Source organism: Crocuta crocuta, unplaced genomic scaffold, assembly GCF_008692635.1.
Source record: "Crocuta crocuta isolate KB4526 unplaced genomic scaffold, BGI_CrCroc_1.0 scaffold70, whole genome shotgun sequence".
NCBI classification, from domain to species: domain Eukaryota; kingdom Metazoa; phylum Chordata; class Mammalia; order Carnivora; family Hyaenidae; genus Crocuta; species Crocuta crocuta.
Genome location: NW_027528417.1, coordinates 7,646,211 through 7,669,672, shown reverse-complemented (window position 1 = coordinate 7,669,672; position 23,462 = coordinate 7,646,211). Strand labels below are relative to the sequence as shown.

At 43.6% G+C, this 23,462-nt stretch overlaps 1 protein-coding gene and 1 long non-coding RNA gene across 4 annotated transcripts in view; one reads left to right on the top strand and one right to left on the bottom strand.

Annotated features, from left to right (window-relative positions):
- Nucleotides 1–382, bottom strand: part of ACAP2 (ArfGAP with coiled-coil, ankyrin repeat and PH domains 2) — a 147,749-nt gene extending 147,367 nt beyond the window's left edge. For 2 of the 3 annotated variants that reach the window (XM_077754350.1, XM_077754351.1), the window contains exon 1: nt 30–381. In XM_077754350.1, coding sequence (XP_077610476.1) covers nt 30–82 — 53 coding nt within the window. In that variant the 5' untranslated portion in view covers nt 83–381. Of the gene's footprint in view, nt 1–29 lie in introns of all 3 variants that reach the window. The other variant, XM_077754352.1, reaches the window with a different exon arrangement.
- Nucleotides 383–606: 224 nt separating this feature from the next.
- On the top strand, nt 607–11,607 carry LOC144223574 (uncharacterized). Its single transcript, XR_013332743.1, has 3 exons — nt 607–978; nt 1,061–1,189; nt 11,551–11,607. It is a non-coding gene; the product is annotated as an uncharacterized LOC144223574 (long non-coding RNA).
- Nucleotides 11,608–23,462: the final 11,855 nt, after the last annotated feature.

The following is a 23,462-nucleotide window of genomic DNA, read 5'->3' as shown; positions in this document are numbered from 1 at the left end:
GCCGGACGCCGAGGGGCCTCGCCGGTTACCTGAAGCGGGGCGAGTCCTTCAGACACTCTTCGAAATCCACCGTCATCTTCATCCTGCCTCCGCCTCGCCTCGCAGGCGGCGCTCGAAGGGCCGGGGGAGCCGCGGGAGCGGCTGCGCTGGGGACGGACAGCGACGGCGGGTGCACGGCCGCGACTAGCGCTGCGCGGAGCTGCGGACGGCGCCTCGCCCGCTGGTCATAGCAGCCGCGAAGACGGCGGCGGCAGCGGCGGCTCGTCAGGCCCCAGTCCGGCCCCTCTTCCTCCCGCCCCCAGCGGAGCGGCGGCCACAGGGAAACCGCCCGGGAGTGACAGCCTTCGCCAGCCAGCCACGAAGCCGGCGGCCAATGGGAGGGGCTTCCGGCAGCACCGCCTGCGGGCGCTCCGGCAACGCGCCTGAGCGACGGCAGCTCCAGCCAATGAGCAGCGCGACCGTGGGTGCCTCCTCGCCGCAAGCGTCCCCGAGGGCCAACCGGGAGGTGCAGCAGTCGTTAGGCGGGACGCACCGGTTGCTGGGAGGCCGGCGGCTGAGGCTCCTTGGGAAGGAAGTCACGTGGCTGCGCGCCCCGCTTCCCTCGGAGCCTCCGCCTCTTCTCCGGCTTCTCAGCCCCGCCCGACCGGGCTGCCAACGCGGAGGAGCCGCCGCCTGCAGGTCTGAGGAAGGAGACTTGCTTTTTAAGGCAGCTTTGGCAGAAATCTGAAGAGGTTGGGAGTAGAAAATTACCGAAGGAAGAGCTAGGCTAAGCCAGCCACTTTCTTCCCATTTAGAGAAACCGAACTGAGGTCAGGAGAGGAGCGAGGGTAGCTTTAATGACAAAATCCGTCTTTTACTTACTAACTTCATCTCTTAAAGACTTGGAAATACCACCCACGTACATCTTCTCAAGTAACTACTTCCTGAAGGAGTTGGCATTTAGGGTGAGCATCGAAAGGTTTAGAAGGATTCCGACAGGTAGGAGAATAGGTCGTTTCGTAGGGAGGAAGGCTTTCAAACCCGCAGAACACATTTCTCCTTACTGACATTTTTCTCTCAGGAGCTTTCACCGGTTCAAAGATGATAGGGTTCTGAAAATCAGGCTCACTGCCTCCAACTTGCAACACCTGCCCACCGATCCACGCTTGATTTGGAGCCGTGCAAGATAGGCATCACCTGATCCAACAAGGCAGGTATTTCTGATTTTAAAATGCCATTGATTGCAAAAAAAATAAAAAAGGATACATTATATTTAAATGTAACCCAATCTAAAAGCATAAGTGTGTCCATGAAAATGCAACAAAAAGGGGCACCTGGGTGGCTCAGTGGGTTCAGTGTCCAACCGTCGGCCCAGGTCATGATTTCAGGGCTCCTGGGTTCAAGCTCCACCTCTGCGCTGTCAGCACAGAGCCTGCTGGAGATTGTCTCCTTCTCTCTCTACCCCATCCCCCCCCTCAAAAAAAAATGAATAGACATTGTTAAAAAAAATGTTAATGCAACACATATGTTGTGACAGCATAGTGGCAATGAGTGAGAGTCTGGAGGCAAACTTCCTGGATTTCCTTCCGATCTTCTAACTGCAAAAGGAAGGTAACAAACACCACTGATCTGATAGAGTTGCCCTGAAGCTGAAATAAGAACTCTAAAGACAAAATACAGTGGCACATAGTAGCCATTCACTAAATGTTGGCTCTTATCATAATTGTACCACTTTCTTCTTCAGTGCCGTAATCAAAGTTTAAATGTAATCCTTCAGGGAGCCTGGGTGGCTCAGTCGGTTAAGCGTCTGACTTCAGCTCAGGTCATGATCTCACGGCTTATGGGTTCAAGCCCTGTGTGAGGCTCTGAGCCTGTTTCAAATTCTGTCTCTCCCTCTCTCTCTGACCCTCCCCTGCTCACGTTGTCTGTCTGTCTCTCTCAGAAACAAATAAAACATTTAAAAAAAAAGATACATATTTTAAAATAAATAAATAAATGTAAGCCTTCTTACTTGCACTGCCTTAAAGTCTTATATAACCATTTTGACCATCTGGCTAAGTGTAGCATGATGACATGATGTTTTACATAACCAATGGTCGTATCTTGATCTCCTTAGCACCTTTAGAAAGAATCTACAAGCATTATATATGTTTCTTCTTTGGTTATAAACGTGGTTTCTTTTCTACTGTATTTTTTAATGTTTTTATTTTAATTCTAGTTAGTTAACATACAGTGTTATATTAGTTTCAGGTGTACAATATAGTAATTCAGAACTTCTATATATCACCCTGTGCTCATCAGGACAAGTGCACTCTTTAATACCATCTATTTCACCCATCCCCCCAACCAATAATCAGTTCTGTATAATGAAGAGTCTCTTTCTTGATTTGTCGCTCCTTTTTTCCCCCTTTGCTTATTTGTTTTTTTCTTAAATTCCACATGGGTGAAATCATATGGTAACTCGGTTTCTTTTTTAAATTGAATTGCATAGCCCTGAACTCTCCACAGCTGTTTTTGATAACTGGAAACCAATGACAGTTACACATTCAGTGTCCTCACACACTTCAGATGGTCCAACCAACCTCTTCTAGATTTGTAACTTCTATGTCAAATTTAGAGAGGTGGCCATTTCAACATTTAATTGTATTCCTGATGCATGGCAGCTAATCTGTATATATGATAACTTATGGTTTCAATACTTCCACACAGTGTAACTTTTTGGAAGAGGCCTAAGTGACGCTTTGGAATTCAAATTCAAATTTAGCTGCATGGCACTATCAATGAAAATAACTAAGCTAATTATCAAAAAATGAGCATTTTCCGTCTGTAGACAGCTAAATGTATGTACACCCAGTTAGTGAGTACACTGCCAAAAAATCGTTTTCTGACCTGGGGCAAAGCAAGCCAGTTGCCTGGGGTTGTCAGTTGCGGGATGTGTCCTAAATTAAGAAATATTAAAAGTGGGTTAGGGTGGGGACAGTAAGTCTTAGAAGAAATATAATATTATGATTCTTAACTTATAATAATGAAAACCAAGGCCCCAAAGTATGAAAATAACTTGTTGGGTGACTCAAGCTAAACACAGGCCCCGTGTCACAAGGCTAACTACAAACTGCCCGCTCTCCCTTTAGAATTTGACTTTTACAGGTGCAGCTCTATATGTGAAACATTTCCTTTTCATCCATTTCATTTTTTAAATAACTTTTTAAGTTCATTTGTTTTGAGAGAGCAAGAGCAGGGAAAGGGCAGAGAGAAAGGGAAAGAGAGAATCCCAAACAGGCTCTGCACTATCAGAGCCTGTTGCTGGGCTTGAACTCATGAACTATGAGACCATGACCTGAGCCAAAATCAAGAGGCAGATGCTTAACTGACTGAGCCACCCAGGTGCCCCTTCATCCACTTCATTTTAAAGATGCAGGGGCACCTGGGTGGCTCAGTTGGTTAGGCGTCCAACTCTTGATCTCAGTTCAGGTCTTGAGCTCAGAGTTGTGACTTCAAGCTCCAAGTTAGGCTCCACGCTAGGCATGAAGCCTACTGAAATTTTTAAAAAGGGGTGGAGGGAGTGGGGCACCTGGGTAGCTCAGTAGGTTGGGCATCAGACTTCAGCTCAGGTCATGATCTCACGATTCCTGGTTTGGATCTCCGTCCTCGCATAGGGCTCTGTGCTGACAGCTGGGAGCCTGAAGGCTGCTTCAGATATTCTCTCTCTCTCCCTCTCCCTCTCTCTCCCTCTTTCTCCCTCTCTCTCCCTCTCTCTCTCTCCCCCTCTCCCCTGCTTGTGCATGCAATCCCTCTCTCTCAAAAATAAACAAACATTAATAACAATAAAAAGATGCAGCTTAAATGCCACCTCTTTCAGGAAGCTTCTCAGTTTGCTGAAATACAGTCCTCTCTTTTCAACACACAGTGAAAGTTAGTTAATAAATATAAATGTCAAACCTTAAGTCTCTCAGAAACTTCTTCTCCCCGGGCTTCCCAGTTCCTTCCTTCAAAGTCTCGGGAACCCTGTATCCTCAGCCCTTCCCAGAATGCTTTTGATTTCCTCTGAGGAGACTTTTAACTGTAACATCGTCTTGAGCAGAAGTTGTTCACTACACCTTCCCTGATCCTCCCAGGGCAGGATACTTAGTCAACAAGGATCTAACTCTTGAAACTAAGAATTTACATTCCACCTTCATACAAGAATATCTTGTTTGGGGGTAATGTCATCCAGCTACACCACTGTCTTACTGTCCTCATTGCTGTTCTCTACCAATTTCCCAGTAACTCCCTGCCTTCACCTGGCTAATTGCATTGCAGATTATCTCACGAACAGGGAGTTATGAGAGTAACTATGGGCAGGTACTGAAACTGGGAAGCCCATGAACCCAAACATCTCTGGGAACTGGTTTCCCTCTCTTGGTGGCTGTATCCCCTCTCTGTCACCTGTTGCCCAACTCCCACCAAGTACTTCTCTCTTCTCTGAGTGGGTTCTGTTCCCTATGGGCTTGGCTTGTGCATAATCCCCCATTGCTACACATTCCTTCAACAAGTTGGTTGTCAGATGGTTCCAGGGGCAAGCACGTGATGTAAGTGAAGCTGGCCAGGTGTAAGCAGCCATGGCACCCATGGTCAAGAGGGAAGAAAGTATCTTGTGTACTGCTCAGCTCCAGCCTGCTTTTGCCATATTGGGCCTTCAGATTTTATAAGAGAAGCCAAATAGCCAGGTTTTAATGTGAAACCTTCCCAATTTTCAAACGTTGGCAACACTTTCAAAATATTAGAAGACATTGCACAGGTCACGAAAATAAGTTTCAGGGTCACACTGCAACTCCTATATCTTTTGTGACAATTCTTTTTTTTTTTTTAAGAGACAGCGTGAGCAGGGGAGGGTCAGAGAGAGAGGGAGTCACAGACTGAAACAGGCTCCAGGCTCTGAGCTGGCAGTCAGCACAGAGCCCGACGCGGGGCTCGAACCCACAAACCGTGAGATCATGACCTAAGCGAAAGTCGGACGCTTAACTGACTAAGCCACCCAGGCACCCCTTTTATGACAATACTTAATGTATCCTTTCAACCTAAACTCCTGGAGCTTATTGCTTTAATCTGTTTCCTAATTCCCACATCTCAGGAGAAAATCAGATTAACCCAGCTCATCTTTTCATGACAAATCACACAGGTCCCCAGCTGGCAGATAGGAGGGTAGCATTACCCAATTTAATCATTTACACAGGAATGGGGGTCACTGGGAGCTGCATGACAGCTGCCTAGTAGACAAGGCAGTTTCCCTAAAAGAAGGGATCAGTGATTTGGTCCCATATAGCACAGTAGTAAACTCTCACATTTGGCCTCTGACTCACAGTCTGGCACCCAACTCCTGCCACCAGCTAGGGTGATTTCAACATTCATTCATTCTTTCTTCATTTAATAATATCCATAGGGGCGCCTGGGTGGCTCAGCTGGTTAAGCATCCAACTTCGGTTCAGGTCACGATCTCACGGTTTGTGAGTTCAAGCCCCACATTGGGCTCTCTGCTGTCAACACAGAACCAGCTTCAGATCTTCTGTCCCTCTCTCCTTCTGTCCCTCCCCCACCAGTTCTAAACAAACAAACAAACAAACTTTAAAAATAATATCCATTAAGCAGGTATGCTGGCCAGACACCCTGACAGGCTCTGAAGTGAAATAAACAGTATTTCCCCTCTGGAGCTCAGAAAGCTACTCCTATTCTGACATTCATTTCTCCCAGAGAAGGAAATAAGGGTTCTCTTACCTTGCAGACATAAGGAATCTTGAAAAAGTAAGATCCAAGAGAAGGTGAGTAAGGTTTTCCAAGGACCTTTTAGTCACAGGGAATTGTATGAGGAAAGCAGAGGTAAACAGTGACCAAGACAAAGGATTTCATGTGCCACCCCAAGGAATGGTGATCTTAAGGCAATTGGAAGCCTTTGCAAGAATTTAAGCCTGGAGTGAGAAGAACTCATTTGAATTTCAAAGGAAAGTGCGCCAAGGAGGTAGAACTGTCAGGACTGAGACCAAACACTGTTGACAATTCTGAGATTTTCAAATAAGGCCTTTACAATCAAACGATATTTGGGGCGCCTGGGTGGCTCAGTGGGTTGGGCATCCAGCTTCAGCTCAGGTCATGGTCTCACAGTTCGTAGGTTCAAGCCCCACGTCAGCCTGTTTCAGATTCTGTGTCTCCCTCTCTCTCTGACCCTCCCCTGCTCACGCTGTCTCTCTCTCTCAGAAAAAAAAAAAAATTCAAAAGATGTTTAGGAAACAAAATCAAAAGGATCTAATGGTCAACTAAAAGTGAGGAAGGAAAAAAAAGACTAAACACTTAGGGTGATTCCAGTTTCAAGTTAGAGTGACTGGTGAGAGGTGGTGCTATTCACAGAAGAAAATTTTCTCTTTGTCTCAAAATATGTCACTTAAGACAGGCCTTAAATGTTCCCACCCTAAACCTTGTCTCACCCAGTACATTCCATACACAAGCTTGACCTCCAATGTCTTCTGCTGTCTCACTCCCATACATTCACTTCATACCCCCAACCCCACCCCAGGATGCTTTTTATCTCCTAGGCTGTTGGCATCAGCTGTATTGCCTTCCTGCTACCATTTGAACAACTCCAATTACAGTGGCCCCAGACCTCTTCCCAGGTCCTCCCTGACAGTGTCACACTCCCAGCACTGGATCGATCCAGACATTTCCTTCGTGTTTCCCCTCCTAGTTCCTGAGCAGTACTGGAGGCCATTTCTATCTTAAAGCAAAACAACAACAATGATAATATGATAATAACTTAGTAAAAACTTTAAAGGCCCCCTGGGTGGCTCAGTCAAATAAGTGTCTGACTCTGGATTTCCACTCAGGTTATGATCTCACTATTTGTGGGATCAAGCCCTGTGCCACAGGGCTCTGTGCTGACGCTAGAAGCCTGCTTGGGATTCTCCCTCTCCCTCCGCCCCACCCCTGCTCTCACACGCATGGTCATGCATATGCTCTCTCTCTCTCTCAAAATGAATAAACTTTATATATATACATAAGGGCATCTGGGTGGCTCAGTCAGTTAAGCCAGCGACTTCGGCTCAGGTCATGATCTCACATTCATGAGTTCGAGCCCCATGTCGGGCTCTGTGTTGTCAGCAAGGAGCCTGCTTCAGATCTCTGTCTCCCTCTCTGCCCTCCCCCACTCGTGCTCACTCTCTCAAAAATAAATGAATATATATGCATATATACATTATTTGTATATAGGAGCCATTGGAAAAATCTTAAGTCAGGGAGTGTGATGTGATCCGATTTGTGTTTTAAAGCAGGCTGAGCAGGATCACTGGGTTCTGCTCCTGAAACTGATACTACACTATATGTTAACTAACTTGAATTTAAAGAAATAAATTTAAATTTTTTTTTTAAATAAAAGGGGCTGAGCAGGCAAGAGGTGAATGCTTTTAGCGCTGAAACTACTGCATTCAGTGATGCAAGACCTGAACATTACCTGCTTTTCAGCTGGTTTTGTATTCTTTACCTGTGGCCAGATCCCTGGCCCACTGGTACAATAGCCATTCCTAACCTTGCCACCTAAGCTGTGGCCCACTCCACTCATAAACTGTAGATAATTTTGACTCTTCCCACAGAGAGTAGGAATCTTTAGGTGGGAACACTCCTAGCTCTGACCCACATACCCCCCCCCCCACATTCCCATCTTCTTTACTTCTTACCCACCTACCTCAAAGGAAAGCGCACCTCTTCCTGTGCTCCTGACCTCGTCCCTTCCATTCTTCTCTGACAATGGCTCTATCCATTATCCTCTCTCTGCATCCTCAAACTCTTTCTCAAATGACCTTTCTTTTCTCTTTGAAGAAAAAATAAAAGTATACATCATCTGTATCAGGAAGGGTGTGTGTGTGTGTCTGTGTGTGTGTGTGTGAGAGAGAGAGAGAAAGAGAATTGTTTGAGTAGGGCAAAAATAAAGAGTTCATGATAAGATAGGATGGTTTCACTCCAAGCCCAGATGATAGGCTCTCCATGGACCTTGAGAAGGATTTGGAGCCAGGACCTGTAAAGCCTGGATGCTCTCTCTCTTCCATCCTTTCCACACATGTCTTGCTCTTCTGCACATCTATAATTCATTCATCTGATGCTCCAGGCCTAGGTCTCAAGATCAGCCAACTGGAGAGAAAGGCTTTTCTCTCATGGCCCAAATTAGAAATTTTTTTAATGTTTATTTTTGAATCTTTTTTTAATGTTTTATTTATTTCTTAGAGAGAGAGAGAGAGAGAGCATGAGCAGGGGAGGGTCAGAGAGAGAGGGAGACACAGAATCTGAAACAGGCTCCAGGCTCTGAGCTGGCAGTCAGCACAGAGCCCGACGCGGGGCTCGAACCCACAAACCGCAAGATCATGACCTGAGCCGAAATTGGACGCTTAACTGACCGACCTACCCAGGTGCCCCTTAATGTTTATTTTTTGAAAGAGAGAGAGAGAGGGAGAGAGGATCCAAAGCAGATTCTGCACTGACAGCAGAAAGCCTGATGGGGGGGCTCCAGCTCATGAACTGCGAGATCATGACCTGAGCCGAAGTCAGAAGCCTAAACAACTGAGCCACCCAGGCAACCCCCAAATTATAAATTTCTTGGGAAAATATTGGCCTAGCTTGGATGATGTAATCCCATCAAGGGCCAATCAACTACAGCAAGAGGGCAGTGTGTACAAACGTGGCTTCCAGAAGCCCACTCCTATGACCATGTGGTAGGGGATCAGTTAACAAAAAAAGGGAGCCGTGAATTAGACAATTCCCCTTTAGCTATGGCCAAATTTCCCTCCATTGCTTTTTTTTTTTTTAATATTTATTTATCCTGAGAGAGAGAGAGAACGAGAGAGAACAAGTATGGGGGAAAGGCAGAAAGAGAGGGAGAGAAAGAATCCCAAGCAGGTTCCACACGTCTCCCTGATGCAGAGCTCAAACCCACGAACTATGAGATCATGACCTGAGATGAAATCAAGAGTCAGACGCTTAACCAACTGAGCCACCCAGGCGCCCCTCCATTGCCTTCTATCTAATGCTCTTAAGCACACAGTCTCCCCATTTTCTCCTATTCATTCTGCTATGCACTGCATTCTCTTTTCCACTCCCTTCCCACCCCCATGAACTTTTCAATAAGTCACTTTCCAACTGACAAACCAAAGGACACTTTTCAGTACTTATTTTTCCTGACATCACTTTAGCACTTGACACTGTTCACAACTCTTTTCACCTTGGAAATGCACAGCGCTCTCCTGCTTATAACTCTTTTACCAGTTTGTCATTGCCTAAAGCTTTGGTTTTCTAAACTTTCCTTAATCATGGAACCCTTTGTTTAAAAGAAAAAGTCTTTCTAAATTAAAAAAACAAAAATTAATTTAAAAAAAAAAAGTCTTTCACCCATGCTCACCATTTTAATGGATAATAGTGGAGTTGGTGTGGTTGAAATGGATGGGAGACGCAGAGCCCTGCCTGCCTGGCTTCACTCCCCACCACAGATGACTCACCGGTAGACTCCAGGGGGTGCTTACAGCTCTACTGAGAAATATATAATTTGAAAGCCACAGATCTGTAGGATAAATTCCAAATTTCTTAATTTTATACATAAGGTTCCTTCAATAGCCAGCACCTACCAAACTTCCGTATCTTCTTTGCCGCCTGTCTGTCTACTCCAGCAGGGTTCATCCATCCACAGAGGAATTCTCTCGGCCGCTTCAGTGTGCTTTCTCAGCCCCACCTTGGTACACGAGGTTTCCTTTGCCTGAAAGGGCCTCCTCCCTTTGTGTGCCTGGTGAGCGTCTACTATTTAAAAGTTGGCTTAACTGGAATCTCCTCAGGTCCTCCCTCCTCACAATGACATGACCTCTTCTTTGTGCTCTGGCTATTTTGTCATCTGCTGAATATAACTATTAGAATAGAGTTTAGCATTATAACTTCAGATTTTTATACCCATATTCTCTTCAGACCTGGAGCTTCTGCATAGTGGCATTGTCTTCATCTTTGTAGCTCTAGAACCTAGCCCAGTGGCTGGCACTGAAGTATCTACTAAAGGTTGAATAAATGGATGTATTTGTCTCCCAAAGTGGTCTTTTCCTTATTCAAATCCCCATGATTACCCGTGCGCATGTATTTGTCTAACAGAATCTGAGCTCAGAGAATGATATGTGTATGTTAGGGTGATTCAAGGATTCTAGAAGATACACATCATGGTGCCTAATGATGCCTGATGCAGCAGTGCCCTCCTGGCTGTAGAACAGAATCCCCTAGAGAGTTTCTCTGTGTTTGTTTTAATATCGATTCATAGGCCTTCCATACTAAACCATATTTTCCAGAGGGGGTGCTGGGCACACGTCCTGCTGATGATTCTGATGCACAGCCTTCATAATTGAATCTCCATAAATGCTCGCTGCTGTTCATTTTGTAACTCTGGGATCTGGCACAGAGACTAGCAATGTAGTAGGGGCTCACTAAATATAGATTGAGTTGAAATTGAAATCTATGTTGTCAACATTTAGAACATAACATTTCTTACATCTAACAAGCCAAGGGTTTGAGGTGAAAAGGTGGATTTAGATTAAAGGAGCCCAGACCAAAACTTCTTGATTTTTGTATCTGTTACTCCTTTACTTTTTGTTCTGTTTTGATTTGTATCCCTAAATAACATATTGTTTACTTCTGTATAATTTTTAAAAAGTTTTTCTAATGTTTACTTATTCTTGAGACAGAGCATGAGCAGGGGAGGGGCAGAGAGAGAGGGAGATACAGAATCCAAAGTAGGCTCTGAGCTGTCAGCACAGAGCCCAATGCGGGACTCAAACACATCAACTGCAAGATCACAACCTGAGCCAAAGTCGGACACTCAACCGAGTCATTCAGGCACCCCACTTTTATATAGGTTTTAATTATATATATATATATTCTCCTGTAACTTTCTTATTTTAGCTCAGAATCATGTTTACGAAATTAACCCATATTGATGTCTGTAGTTTTAGATCATTCTAGGTCACTCAGTTTCACTGCTGTATGAAAATACTGTTTACCATTCTCCTATGAACATTTAAGTTGTGTATAGTTCTGCTTTCAGAAACAATGCTGCAGTGAGCCTTCTTGTCCACAAGTTGGGGGCCCTAATCCAATATGAGTGGTGCCCTTATAATAAGAGGAAAGGATACAGGGATACACGTACACATATGTACACATTTGCGAGAGTATCTCCAGGGCATACGCCTAGGAGTGGAATTGCTGAGCCACAGAGTATACATATCTTCAACTTTGTACGAAGGAGGCAGCTTCCTTGCCAAGTGTTAAGCCACTTTGTATTACCTCCACCCAGCATGAGCTCCCATTACTCCATATCACCAATCCTTGGTGCTGTCAAATGTTTTCATTCTTGCCAGTCTGATGGTATAAAAATCATCTCACTGAGTTTACAATTTACATATATACATTTCCCTGATGATTAATGAGGTTGAACATCTTTTTACATGCTTATTGGTCATGTTACCACTTCTATAAAATGTTTATTCACGTCCTTTGCCTAGCTTTTATTGGTTATTTTTTCTCTACTTGCAGAACATCTTTGTATCAATCTTTTGTCAAGTATATGTGTTGCAACTCTCTTCTCTCAGGTATGGATGCTCTTCTTTTTATATGGTGACTTTGAATAAATAGAAGTAATTATTTTTAATGTAGCCGAATCTGTTTATGATTTGTGCTTCTTGTAGAAGACATTATTTTATATGATCTTCAAAAATGTTGTTCCTCTCATATAAATCTTTGGTCCCATGTGGACTCAATATTTGTGAATGGTGCAAGATAGCTATCTTTATTTTATTAAACTTATTTTTGAGAGAGCGAGCTTGAGCAGGAGAGGGGCAGAGAGAGAAGGGGACAGAGGATCCAAAGCAGGCTCTGCACCAAGAGCAGTGAGTCCAATGCAGGGCTCAAACTCTCCAACCAAGAGATCATGACCTGGGCCGAAGTCAGACACTCAACCAAGCGAGATACCCAGGCACCCCAAGGTAGCTACCTTTAAAAAAATATATTGATAGCTCATTTCCCCAGTGCTATGCACTGAAAAGTCCATTATAACACATTACTTTTTGTCTGTTTACACATCTATGTCGCCTTACTAGCCCCCCCCAAAAAATTTTTTAGACCCATTATTCAAAGAACAGTGGATCCTGAAGAATTTCAAAAAATTTTTTTAACATTTACTTATTATTGAGAAACAGAGAGACAGAGCATAAGCATGGGAGGGGCAGAGAAAAGGGGAGACACAGAATCCAAAGCAGGCCCTTGGCTCTGAGCTGTCAGCACAGAGCCCGATGCGGGGCTCAAACTCACAAACTGTGAGATCATGACCTGAGCCGAAGTCGGATGCTTAACCAACTGAGTCACCCAGGCACCCCAAGAATTTCAAATTTTATCTATTTACTTTCATTTAATTATTTATATCCTGCATATTTCTTGAATTTAAAATAAATAAGGCAATTAAAACGAAAGGTTAGAAAAATGAACACCTTATAAGAAAGAGTAAAAAGTTATGCCAAAAACCTAGGCTTTGTTTTATGACAAGGCTAAAAACGAAATACACTGTGCCATGTTGTTCTAGTTAGCTAAAGAGAGAATTCAAACCAGTATGTCAAGAAAGACATTTTCCTGAGTTCCAAGAGGAATTTATACATTATACAATATTCCTGTTACCTGTTAGCCAATTAATGTGCACTCCCACTGAAACCTCTCTCAAATGCTGAATCTGCAGCTTTGAAAGTGCTTACACATGAGGATATTTTGGTACTTCCTTTTGGTGGGCATCAAAACACATACCATATTTGTTTTTGTTACTGGGGTACCTGGGTGGCTCAGTCGGTTAAGTGTCCGACTTTGACTCAGGTCATGATCTCACAGTTCACGGGGTCAAGCCCCATGTCAGGCTCTGAGCTATCTGCTTTGGATTCTGTGTCTCTGCCAGGGAAGGGGCAGAGACACAGAATCCATGTCCCTCTCTCTCTCTCTCTCTCTCAAAAATAAACAAACACTATTTGCTTTTACTATTTTTAAGAAAACATGAAAATGAAGGTTAAATTCAAGTATTAGGGGACTTTAGTTTTGTTGCTATTGTTTATGATTTAAATACTTTAAACACTTGCTCATGGTACAAAGGGGTATGCAGTGAGGAGTAGGTCTCCCTCCTGCTGCTGCTGAAGCTGGGGGAACTCAAGTCTTGGACTTCACTGCCTCTCTCTCCTTAATTGCCAATTGCCAAAGTGGACTCACAACCTTCGGCATGAACCCTTAACTGCTTTTCTTCCGAGTACCTTTCTTTTCCCTTTAACTGCCTCTAGATTCTAGGTGGAGATGCTAGGGGAAGTATTAGGCAATAGAAATAAATGTCTTCTTCCTTCATCTGATAAAATTGGTACTGGAAGATAAACCAAGGTATTGACTTCCATGGTTGAAATTTAAAACATTTCTTCAGTTTTTATCAAGAGTACAAATAGAGCTAAATAGTTCCCTTAATGGGGAAGCTAAGAAACTACCTATACCAAACTATCTGCCAAACATGGTTTATAGATGCCTCATTCTTGAATCTCCCCTAATGAAAAAGGAGCTTCTTGTCGTTAAAAAAAAAAAAAGTGGGGGGTTGGAAAGGGAGAGGACAAATTTTACCTGTTTGTAAGTTCCTTTGAACATACTATCCTAAATCATGGTGCAGATCTACATTATAATTATGACTTCAAAAAATTCTTTTTTTTTTTTCTTTTTTAAATATTTATTTTGAGAGAGAGTACGAGAGCTCAACGAGTAGGGGAGGGGCAGAGAGAGGAGAGCGAGAATCCCAAGCAGGATCTGCGCTTTCAGTGCAGGGCCCAAAGAGGGGTTCAAGCTCATGAGTTCATGATCACGATCATGATCATGACCTGAGCAGAAATCAAGAGTCAACGCTCAGTCCACTGAGCCACCCAGCGGCCCCAAAAGAGTCTTTTTAAAAAGAGGTTGAGTTTCACCAGAGGGAAGTCTTCATTTTTATCTTTTATTTGAATACAGTTGAAGTATTCGTTTTTAAAATGTTGTAATGTTGGCATTACTAATAGCCTTTTGCACCAAAACAAATGCTTGCCAAAATGCTAGAGATCCTAAACTACACATTCAAAACACCAGATTTGTGTGATCTGAGAATACAAGAGGAAAACTGATGTTTCAATTTGGTAAAAAAATAGCCAGAACAAGGAATAAACTGTTAAAGAAGAGGCAGAGTCTAGGAGTACAGGGGATTAAACACTCCGCACCTCCAGCCACGGGGACTCAGTGCCTCAAAGTGTAATGCTCTTCAGGGTACTGTGATTTCTACATGTTTGGTCAGAACATAGCTACGTTCAAGGAGAAGAAATTGTCCAGCTCCTCTGATCCCAGCCACCACTACCCAATTCTTCACAGTCGTGACTCCCAGCTTTCTTACCTCTCAATTAGCCCAAGTGTTAGAGCTAAACTAATAGGTGGGCTAGTGCCAGTGCCATGCCGACACTGACAAATGGGTGTGTAGCACCATTGGCATTGGGTAAAGTGCTACTTACCTATAATTAGCTAGGTCAACCCTCCCTTCCACCATAGAGCAGCGGACCCGCCGGGCAACTTCTGGCAAAATTCCACAGAGGTGACCGTCAGCATGCAGGGGCTGCCAGTCTCCTCGTGGGCACACCAACCTTCACTGTTCTCCCCAGCTGATTCTGTAATTGGCAGCTGAAGGGACCAAGGTGGGCAGGGGCACTGTCACTGAGCTGCCGGCAGCTTGTGGAAGTGACTGGAAGGCAGCAGAGGTGGGTGGCACTATGGAGATAGGCAATTCACACCTCCCCGTGCTTCCTCCCACTCCCTAACTTGGAAACACAAGGTACTTTGGGATCTGGATTCAGCCTCCCGCAGCTGTTCTGCTATGGCTTATGCTTTGCCAACTGCTTCCTTGGGACCGTCCTCAAGGAGTGGTTGGGTTTTGCCTTTTAACTCGCTATAGGTCACAGCATGATATTCGGCCACACACCCAAAAGAGAGGATTTCCTACATCTAGAGTCATAATTTTACAAAGCCGTAAGAACCATGAAGATCCTGGAAAGGACTCCCCCAGGATGTCACTGGTAGCTTACAGAACAAGATTAAAGCAGGCCCCCGAAAGCCGTGTTTCTCAAATTTGTGAAGCCAGGACCCATGGTCCAAAGTACATTTTATTTATTTTTTTATTTTTTTAAATGTTTTATTTATTTTTGAGAGAGAGATAGAGACAGCGTGAGCAAGGGAGGGTCAGAGAGAGAGAAGGAGACACAGAATTAGAAGCAGGCTCCAGGCTCTGAGCTGTCAGCACAGAGCCCGACGCGGGGCTCAAACCCATGAGATCATGACCTGAGCCGAAGTCGGAGGCTTAACCGACTGAGCCACCCAGGCGCCCCTGGTCCGAAGTACATTTTACCTAGTAACCAGAGAGTGCAATATCTACATATAGGAGGTTAATATATACATATATGTAATTAAAGCAGGAATGTCATGATACAGTGGTACCCTTTCCAAATGCTATGTTGTTTGTTGAAGCTATTTTTGCCCCACTAAATTGGTCTATGATCCACTAAAGAGTCACAACCTGTAATTTGAAAAGTACCACACACATAAGCAAAAGCTCCTTGTGCTATCTCATACTGAACCATTTAACTCAGTTTTAATTATATAGTAAAATTTTCTGAAAATAAAAGTAATCACTACCCTTAATTCAAAAGGTCTCATATTTCTTTTTTTAAACATAAAGATTTGTTTTTTAAATCTTTTTTTTTTTTTTAAAGAGAAAGAGAGCGTCCACGCGCATAAGTGGGGGAGAGGGGCAGAGGGAGAAATAATCTGAAGCAGGCTCCATGCTCAGTGTGAAGCCTGACATGGGGCTCAATCCCACAACTCTGGGATCATGACGTGAGCCAAAATCAAAAGAGTTGGACGCTCAACACTGAGCCACTGAACCACCCAAGTGCTGCCCAGAAGGTCTCACATTTCATGTAAAGAAAGCTCTTTTCAGAAAACCCTGTTCATCACTCCCATTTAAGCATACATAGCCACAGCAAAGCTTCTACAGTGTAAGTTCTACCATGTTAGTCATTTGCATAAAACTCCTCAGCGGCCTCTGGTTTCCTCTAATAATAATAGCTAACACTCAAGCCATGCTTACAACATGCCAGGCCCGGTTCTCAACATTTCACATGTTTCACTCATTTCTTCCTCACAATAGCTCTAGAAGGTTAGGCTATTCTCAGACTCCTCTTACAACAATGATGAGTGACCAGCACAAAGACCCACAGCTAATCAGAGGCAGGGTTAGGACGTGAACCTAAGCAGTAGTCCAGGTCCAGGGTCAGCGCTCTTGGCCACAGGGCCTCTCCCCCCTTGGCAGGTAACCGTTCATCCAGCTGCTTAAAATGCTTTCCAAGCCTCATCATGCTACCCGTTGGTTCCGGCCCCCTGACCAGTGATAGGACCTCTCACGTGCTGTTCCATGTCTAAAATGAGTCACCTACTTCATTTCAGCTTCCGTTAGGCCTTCCTCATTCCTTTACACTACCTTAGATGTCCCCTCTGTGTCCCTAGAGTACTCCGTTTCCCTCTGTCCCTGCTCTCCCCCTTGTCCATCCATTCATTTGATAAACACTCAGCACTTACTCCATGCAAGATGTGGTAGCAAAAGTGACCAAATCCGTGTCCTCGTGAGCTCGTGTTTTCCAAAAAGGGGAGAGGGGAAGAGAGGAGAGATGACTACATAATGTGTCAGCTGATGATAGGGAGTGCACAGGGCAAGGGGCATGTGCCTATTTTATCCTGGGTGACTAGGGAAGGGCTCACTGAAGAGGTGCCTCTCAACAGAGATCAAAGGAAGACAGAGCCATGTGGCTGTCGGGGGGAGGAATAGCCCATAAAGAGAGGACAACCAGTGCAAGTGCCCTGAGTGCATGGAGGGTTCGAGAAGAGTAAGAGGCCAGTGTGGCTGGAACAGAGTGAGATTAGAAGAGAGTCAGAGAGGGAGGGGGCCAGATGGCTTGGGGCCTTGCAGGTCACAGGCTTTTACCCTGCATGACTGAGCCACTGGAAGGTTCTGAGCAGAAGAGTAGTATGTTTTCTATTCCTGCTGTAACAAACCGCAAATTTAGTGGCTTAAAACAACACAAATTGACCGTCTCACAGTTCTTGAGGTCAGGAGTCAGACACAGGTCTCACGGGGATAAATCCGAGGTGCTGGCAGGGCTGTGTGCCTTCTGGAGGCTACAGGGGAGAATGTTTCCTTGTGTTTTCAAGCTTCCAGAGACCCTCTCCATCTTCAAGGCCAGCAGTGTACATTTCTGTGGCCATTTTTCAGTAGTCCCATCTGCCTCTGACCACAGCCACTTTTAAGGTTTCGTGTGATTTAGTTTGGGCCCGCCTGAATAATTGAGAATATTCTTTGCATCTCAAGGGCCTTACTCACATCTACGAAGTCCTTTGGTAGCATATTTATAGGTTCCAGGGATTAGGCCATGAACATCTTTTGGAGAGGGGGGCATTATTCTGCCTACAAGTCACATGATCTGACTTAAGTTTTAACAGGATCACTCTGGGGTGGCTGCAAGGAGACCAGGTAGGAAGCTATTAGAGGTGAGATTCACCAAGGCCTAGGTCAAGTGCCAACAGTAAAATGGAGAGACGGGATCAAATTCTGGATGTTAAGGTAGAGCTGATATGTATTGCTGACGGATAGGATGTGGGATACGAGAGGAGTCAAGGATATTTACAAGGTTGATATACTCTCCCTTGCTTACAGAACTTGACAGATGTTGTGTTTGTTTAACTGCCTCCCTCTTAGACTGAGTTCTAAGGGAAATGGGCTCAAATCTGGCTTGTTCATTGTTGTATTCTCACATTAATGAGTGTGTAGAACATAGCAATACAGTTCATAATTAATGGTTATTGGCTATTACTATGTGTCAGGGACTTTAGATTATCTCATTTAATCACTGGAACAGCCTCATGAAGTAGGTACTATCAATACCATTATTTACTAAATGAGGAAAATGAGGCCCAGATACTTTTTTTTTTTTGAGGCCCAGGAAGATTAAAGGACTTATATATAAATACAGGAGCCGGGATTTAAATCTACATTGAATAAATAAATGAATTCAAATTAATCAAAATTTGGGGTTTAGCTAAATATTTCTGACCACATGAAGAATGGGAGATGGAGAAAAAAAAAACACAGGCTTATAAATATTTTGGTTTTAGGCATAGACAAACCATGTCAAGAAAACAGCAAACCTTGGCACAACTTACAAATTCTCAAAGTATAGTCAATTTAGCTGTGGTTTGGTTACCTGACTGAGTGAGGCAGACAATAATTTCAGAAATGTTTTGTAACTACTCTGAAGGCAAAGAGGAGAAAAACAGATGATGTCAACAGACCACAGTGCTACAATGAAAAGTGCTCCAGACCTAAGAGTGAGAAGGGAGAGATTTCAGTACATCTCACTTCAGTCCCAACCACTTATTAGCCAATGTATTTTGAGGTATTTATTTCATCTTTCTGAGACCATCTTGACTATGAAAAGGATATGTTTTCTGCCTTATTTACTTCATAGGTTCTTGGGAGAAACTAAATGTATTCATTTAATAAATCCAGAGCACTGTGTGTGCCTGGCACTGCTCTAGACACCAGGGGGTCACCATGAACAAAACAGACAAAATCCTCACCCTCATGGAGTTTGCAGTCTAGTGGAAAGGGAAACTGATAAAAACTAGAACAAATAAGTAGATAATTCCAGGAGTGGTGATTGCTATCAAGAAAAATACAACAGGAGGTGGCTCAGTTGGTTAAGCATCCAATTTCAGCTCAAGTCATGATCTCACAGTTCAGGGGTTCAAGCCCCACGTCAGACTCTGTGCTGACAGCTCAGAGCCTGGAGCCTGCTTTGGATTCTATATCTCCCTCTCTCTCTCTGCCCCTTCCCCACCCATGCTCTGTCTCTCACAAAAATAAACATTATAAGTTAATAAACAAACTTTTTTTTAAAAGAAAAATGTAAGACAGGACTTATAAAGTGATCCAGGGAGGAGGTAACATTGGATACAGACTTGAATAAAGAGAGATCAAGCTAGACAATAATCTGGGGAAAGGGCAGCCCAGGCAGAGGGAACAGAATTTGTTAAGTTCCTGAGGTCAGAATGAGTTTAGGGTTCACATCAACAGCAAGGAATGAGTAAGCAGGAACAGTGGTGGATGATGCGGAAGACATAGGCAGAAGCTCAGTCATGCACAATGTGGATTATATTATACAAGTGAGAAGAAAATGGAAGCAAAAATGTGGAAAGAGCAAGTGGTATACAAAGAAGCTGTAACACAGACTTGGGCAGCAATGTGGCACACCTTTTAAGAGCATGGGCTCTGATACTGCCCGAGTTGGAATCCTGGATACACCCACTGTGTGTGCCCTTGGCCAAGCTAATTTCTCAGAGCCTCAATTTCCTTACTTGTAAAATAGTAGTAGTAATAGTACCTGTCACGTTAGAGTTGTGTTGAAGATTAAATGAGATATTACATATATAACCCTTATAATCTCTAGAACACAAGTGCTCAATAAATGTTAGCCATTATTACTACTAATTACCAACCTGTGCAACAGATTGAATTCACTAATGCGGAGTTCTCTAATTCAGAATCTACAAAATTTTTTAAAGTTTTTTTTATTTTGAAAGAACAGAACAAACAGGGGAGGGCAGAGAGAGAATCCCAAGTAGGCTCTACATGCACTGTCAGCACAGAGCCCAAGGTGGGGTTCAATCCCACAAAATCAAGAGTCCAACGCTTAACCAACTTAACCCAGATGCCCCTACAATTTGTTTTTTAAACAAAAAATTGACATTTAAAGAGAAAACTTTTTTTTAAGTGTGGGTTTTTTTTAATGTTTTGTTTTGTTTTTTGAGAGAGAGAGACAGTGTGAGTAGGGGAGGGGCAGAGAGAGAGGGAGACACAGTCTGAAGCAGGCTCCAGGCTCTGAGCTGTCAGCACACAGCCCAATGCGGGTCTTGAACCCACGAAGCATGAGACCATGACCTGAGCCAAAGTTGGACACTTAACTGTCTGAGCCACCCAGGCGCCCCAAAAATGTTTATTTATTTTGAGAGAGAGAGAGAGAGAGAGAGAGAGAGTGTGTGTGTGTGTGTGTGTGTGTGTGTGCGCGCGCAAGAGGGGAAAGGACAGAGAGAGAGGGAGACAGAGAATCTGAAGCAGGCTCCTGAAAAACTGTGAGATCATGACCTAAGCAGAAGTCGGAAGCTTAACCGACTGAGCCACCCTGGTGCCCCTAAAGAAAAAACATTTTATTTTATTTATTTATTTTTTTTTATGTTTTATTTATTTCTAGGAGAGAGAGAGAGAGACAGCATGAGCAGGGGAGGGTCAGAGAGAGAGGGAGTCACAGACTGAAAGAGGCCCCAGGCTCTGAGCTGGCAGTCAGCACAGAGCCCGACGCGGGGCTCGAACCCACGAACCGCGAGATCATGACCCAAGCGAAAGTCGGACGCTCAACTGACTAAGCCACCCAGGCGCCCCAAGAAAAAACATTTTAAACAGAACAACTAAACATATATTTTTTAAATATATCATGTGTTGTAGAATTCAGGCAATAAATGAAATTAATCACCCCCAAAGTACTGAATAACATAAGGTGCTTAAATATAAAGGATGTTAATAAACATACTGAAGGGCTTTACTGCACATTGTTCTTTCCTTTAGGGGACCAGCCCTCCCTCTTCCCATGATTTTTCTTGGTTCATGTAATCCTGGTGAGGAGGGAAGATCCAGGTCTGTTCAGAGTCCCCAACTGCCATCACTGTCCCCACCCACTCTCTGCAATGTGCACCCACAGTGACTGTTCAAAGAATGAACAGCACAAGGCCCAGACCAGGACAAATCAGAGTCCTCCTTGGGGTTTTTGTCTTACGCAGGAGAAAAGATGTTCTCTCTCTGGTATATCTGGCTTCTACAGATGATGTGGACCAGGTACCAGCAGCCAACACTATCTACCACCAGGTGGAGAGAAGGAAGCCAACACAGAGAGAAGCAATCAAAAGGTGGAGCCAGAGCCCTGCTGAGAATTCAGCCATATCTAAAGTCAGATCTACCTCTGAACAGTTGCGTGAGCCATAAATTTCTACTCTGCTCAAGAATATAGTTTCTGTCACTTGTACCATAAGATTCTCAATATACTATTTTCTGTGAAAGACACTCTGATTTTCTAAAATCTGTAAGAGCTTGCATCTATACAACATTCCTATACAATGCTTCAAGAATTTAAAAATTCAATACAGATGTTATGGGATGGATAAGGATGAAAGTTAGAAATCAACTGTCAGCTTAGCTGATAAACCAAGGCATAGACTTTGTCAATATTGTTGGTAACCCATGTGTTCAGGTCTACAGAGGATCTCATGTTAGTACTGGAGGCACCTTAAGAATGACCTGTGTCATATCAAGCTTTCGTTGTACTTGTTACTTTCAGATAAAGTGATTTCAATCTTGGTAAAAACGAATACATGTAGTACCATGATGATGCTTTTTGCATTTTTGTGTAATAATAAAAAGGCAACATCTGTTTTCAATAGTGTAATGTGATTCCATATCCACAAATTCACCCTATTTTATATTTTTATAATTTCCCCTTTACAATATTTAGGAAAACCTTATTTTTGCGGTTTGACTGGAAGAAGGAAGTTAATGTGTAATTGAAGCAAACCAAATTAAGGACAAAGCTGTTCTAAAGCCCAGCTGCCAACCAGCTACTCAGTCACCTACCTTACTTAATTTGTTCCCTTGGAACTGGATAGCAGCCAAATACAAATTCTCCTCAAAACTGGATTAAGATGCATGAATAACAAAATGCTGTTAAACAAGTCTTCTCCTATTAGTAAATAGTTTAAAAGAAAAAGAAGGGTGAAAAATCCCTAGGGATTTATAAAAACTTGGCAGAGATGTTTTATCATTTAGGTCATGTAAGAACTTACCCTGATAAATAAGCACACTGAAAAAGTCCTGGTGTAAAGCATAGCATATTTTACCACCTTTGAAAAGTAAACATGTTTTTGTTTTTATTTTTAACCTAAGTCCAGGCACCCAGTGCCTTCAAGAAGCTATTTTTGGCAACAGTACAGTGTTCTGACACATTTTCCCTGAGTAAAATTGACACATCTGCTGAAATTAACATTTTTATCTCCATGGACCCACTCATCACTGAAAAATATAAAATATCATTGTTATTTTTCTGCTAACCAGCATTTGGAAGCAGCTGTTCAAGCCAAACCTATTCTAGTCCTGTGAAGAGAGGAACTATGTTATCACTAATTTCTATCTCCTTTGAATACTGTAAGGCCTTGGACAGGGTGGATAAACTCAGATCAAACCAAACTGAATAGATGTGTCTGTGGTAGCCCAAATCGCATCTGGTGGAATCCACATATAGATAATACCTTGGCATCCAGCAAGTTTGTTTGGTGCCCAGATGTAGAGAAGGAAGAGCAACACAGCTGTAATGTTCTCTTACATCGAATAAAGAAACAGGTCCAAGGCACTGGAATCTTTCCTCTTGGCCCCTTCACCCATATCCAGCTATAAATTGACATCTTTTAGGTTCCTGGACTCAACATCCATAACATGGAGATAGGAGGCTTCCTCACACATGGTGTTAATGCACCAGACATCAGCTTAGTGTCCTACAGTTCAACTCAATTCTGATACTATCTACCCAGAGACATCAGATATCAAAGGTTATGCGTTAGTCCTCCAAGACTGCTCCCTACCCCTCCAACTTCAGACACCAGTCACAAGCCCCACACTGTTACCCATGCTTCTGACCAACAGCTATAGATTGTGGAAGTTCCAGCCTCCTATTAGATTGGATTATTTGCTGGGGCAGCTCATAGAACTCAGGGAAACACTTACTTTTACCAGTTTGTAAAAGGATAGGTTGAAGGATACGAAATCAAGAGCCAGATGAAAATGTACATGAGGCAAGGCATGGGGAAAAGGCATGGCACTTCCATGCCCTCTCCGGGTGTGCCACTCTCCACATCTCCACGTGTTCACCAACATGGAAGCTCTCCAACCCCAGTCATTTTGGGTTTTAATGGAGGCATCATTGCATAGGCATGATTGATTAAGTCATTAGCCACTGGCTAAATCAACTTCCAGCTCTGCCCTCTCCTAAGGAGGGAGGGGAGCAGGGGTGAAAGCCCCAACCCTCTAATTACATGGTTGGTCCTCCTGGCAACTAGGCTCATGCTTGGGTGGGGCCCAAAAGCCACCTTTAGTAAGACACCCATTTCACCTTCATGTCTCTGAAGCATTTTCAGAGCAGTAGATGAAGACCAAGTATGTTTGAGAAATATATTTTGGTCAAATCATTATATCATAGGCTCTATCCTTAGAGATTGGA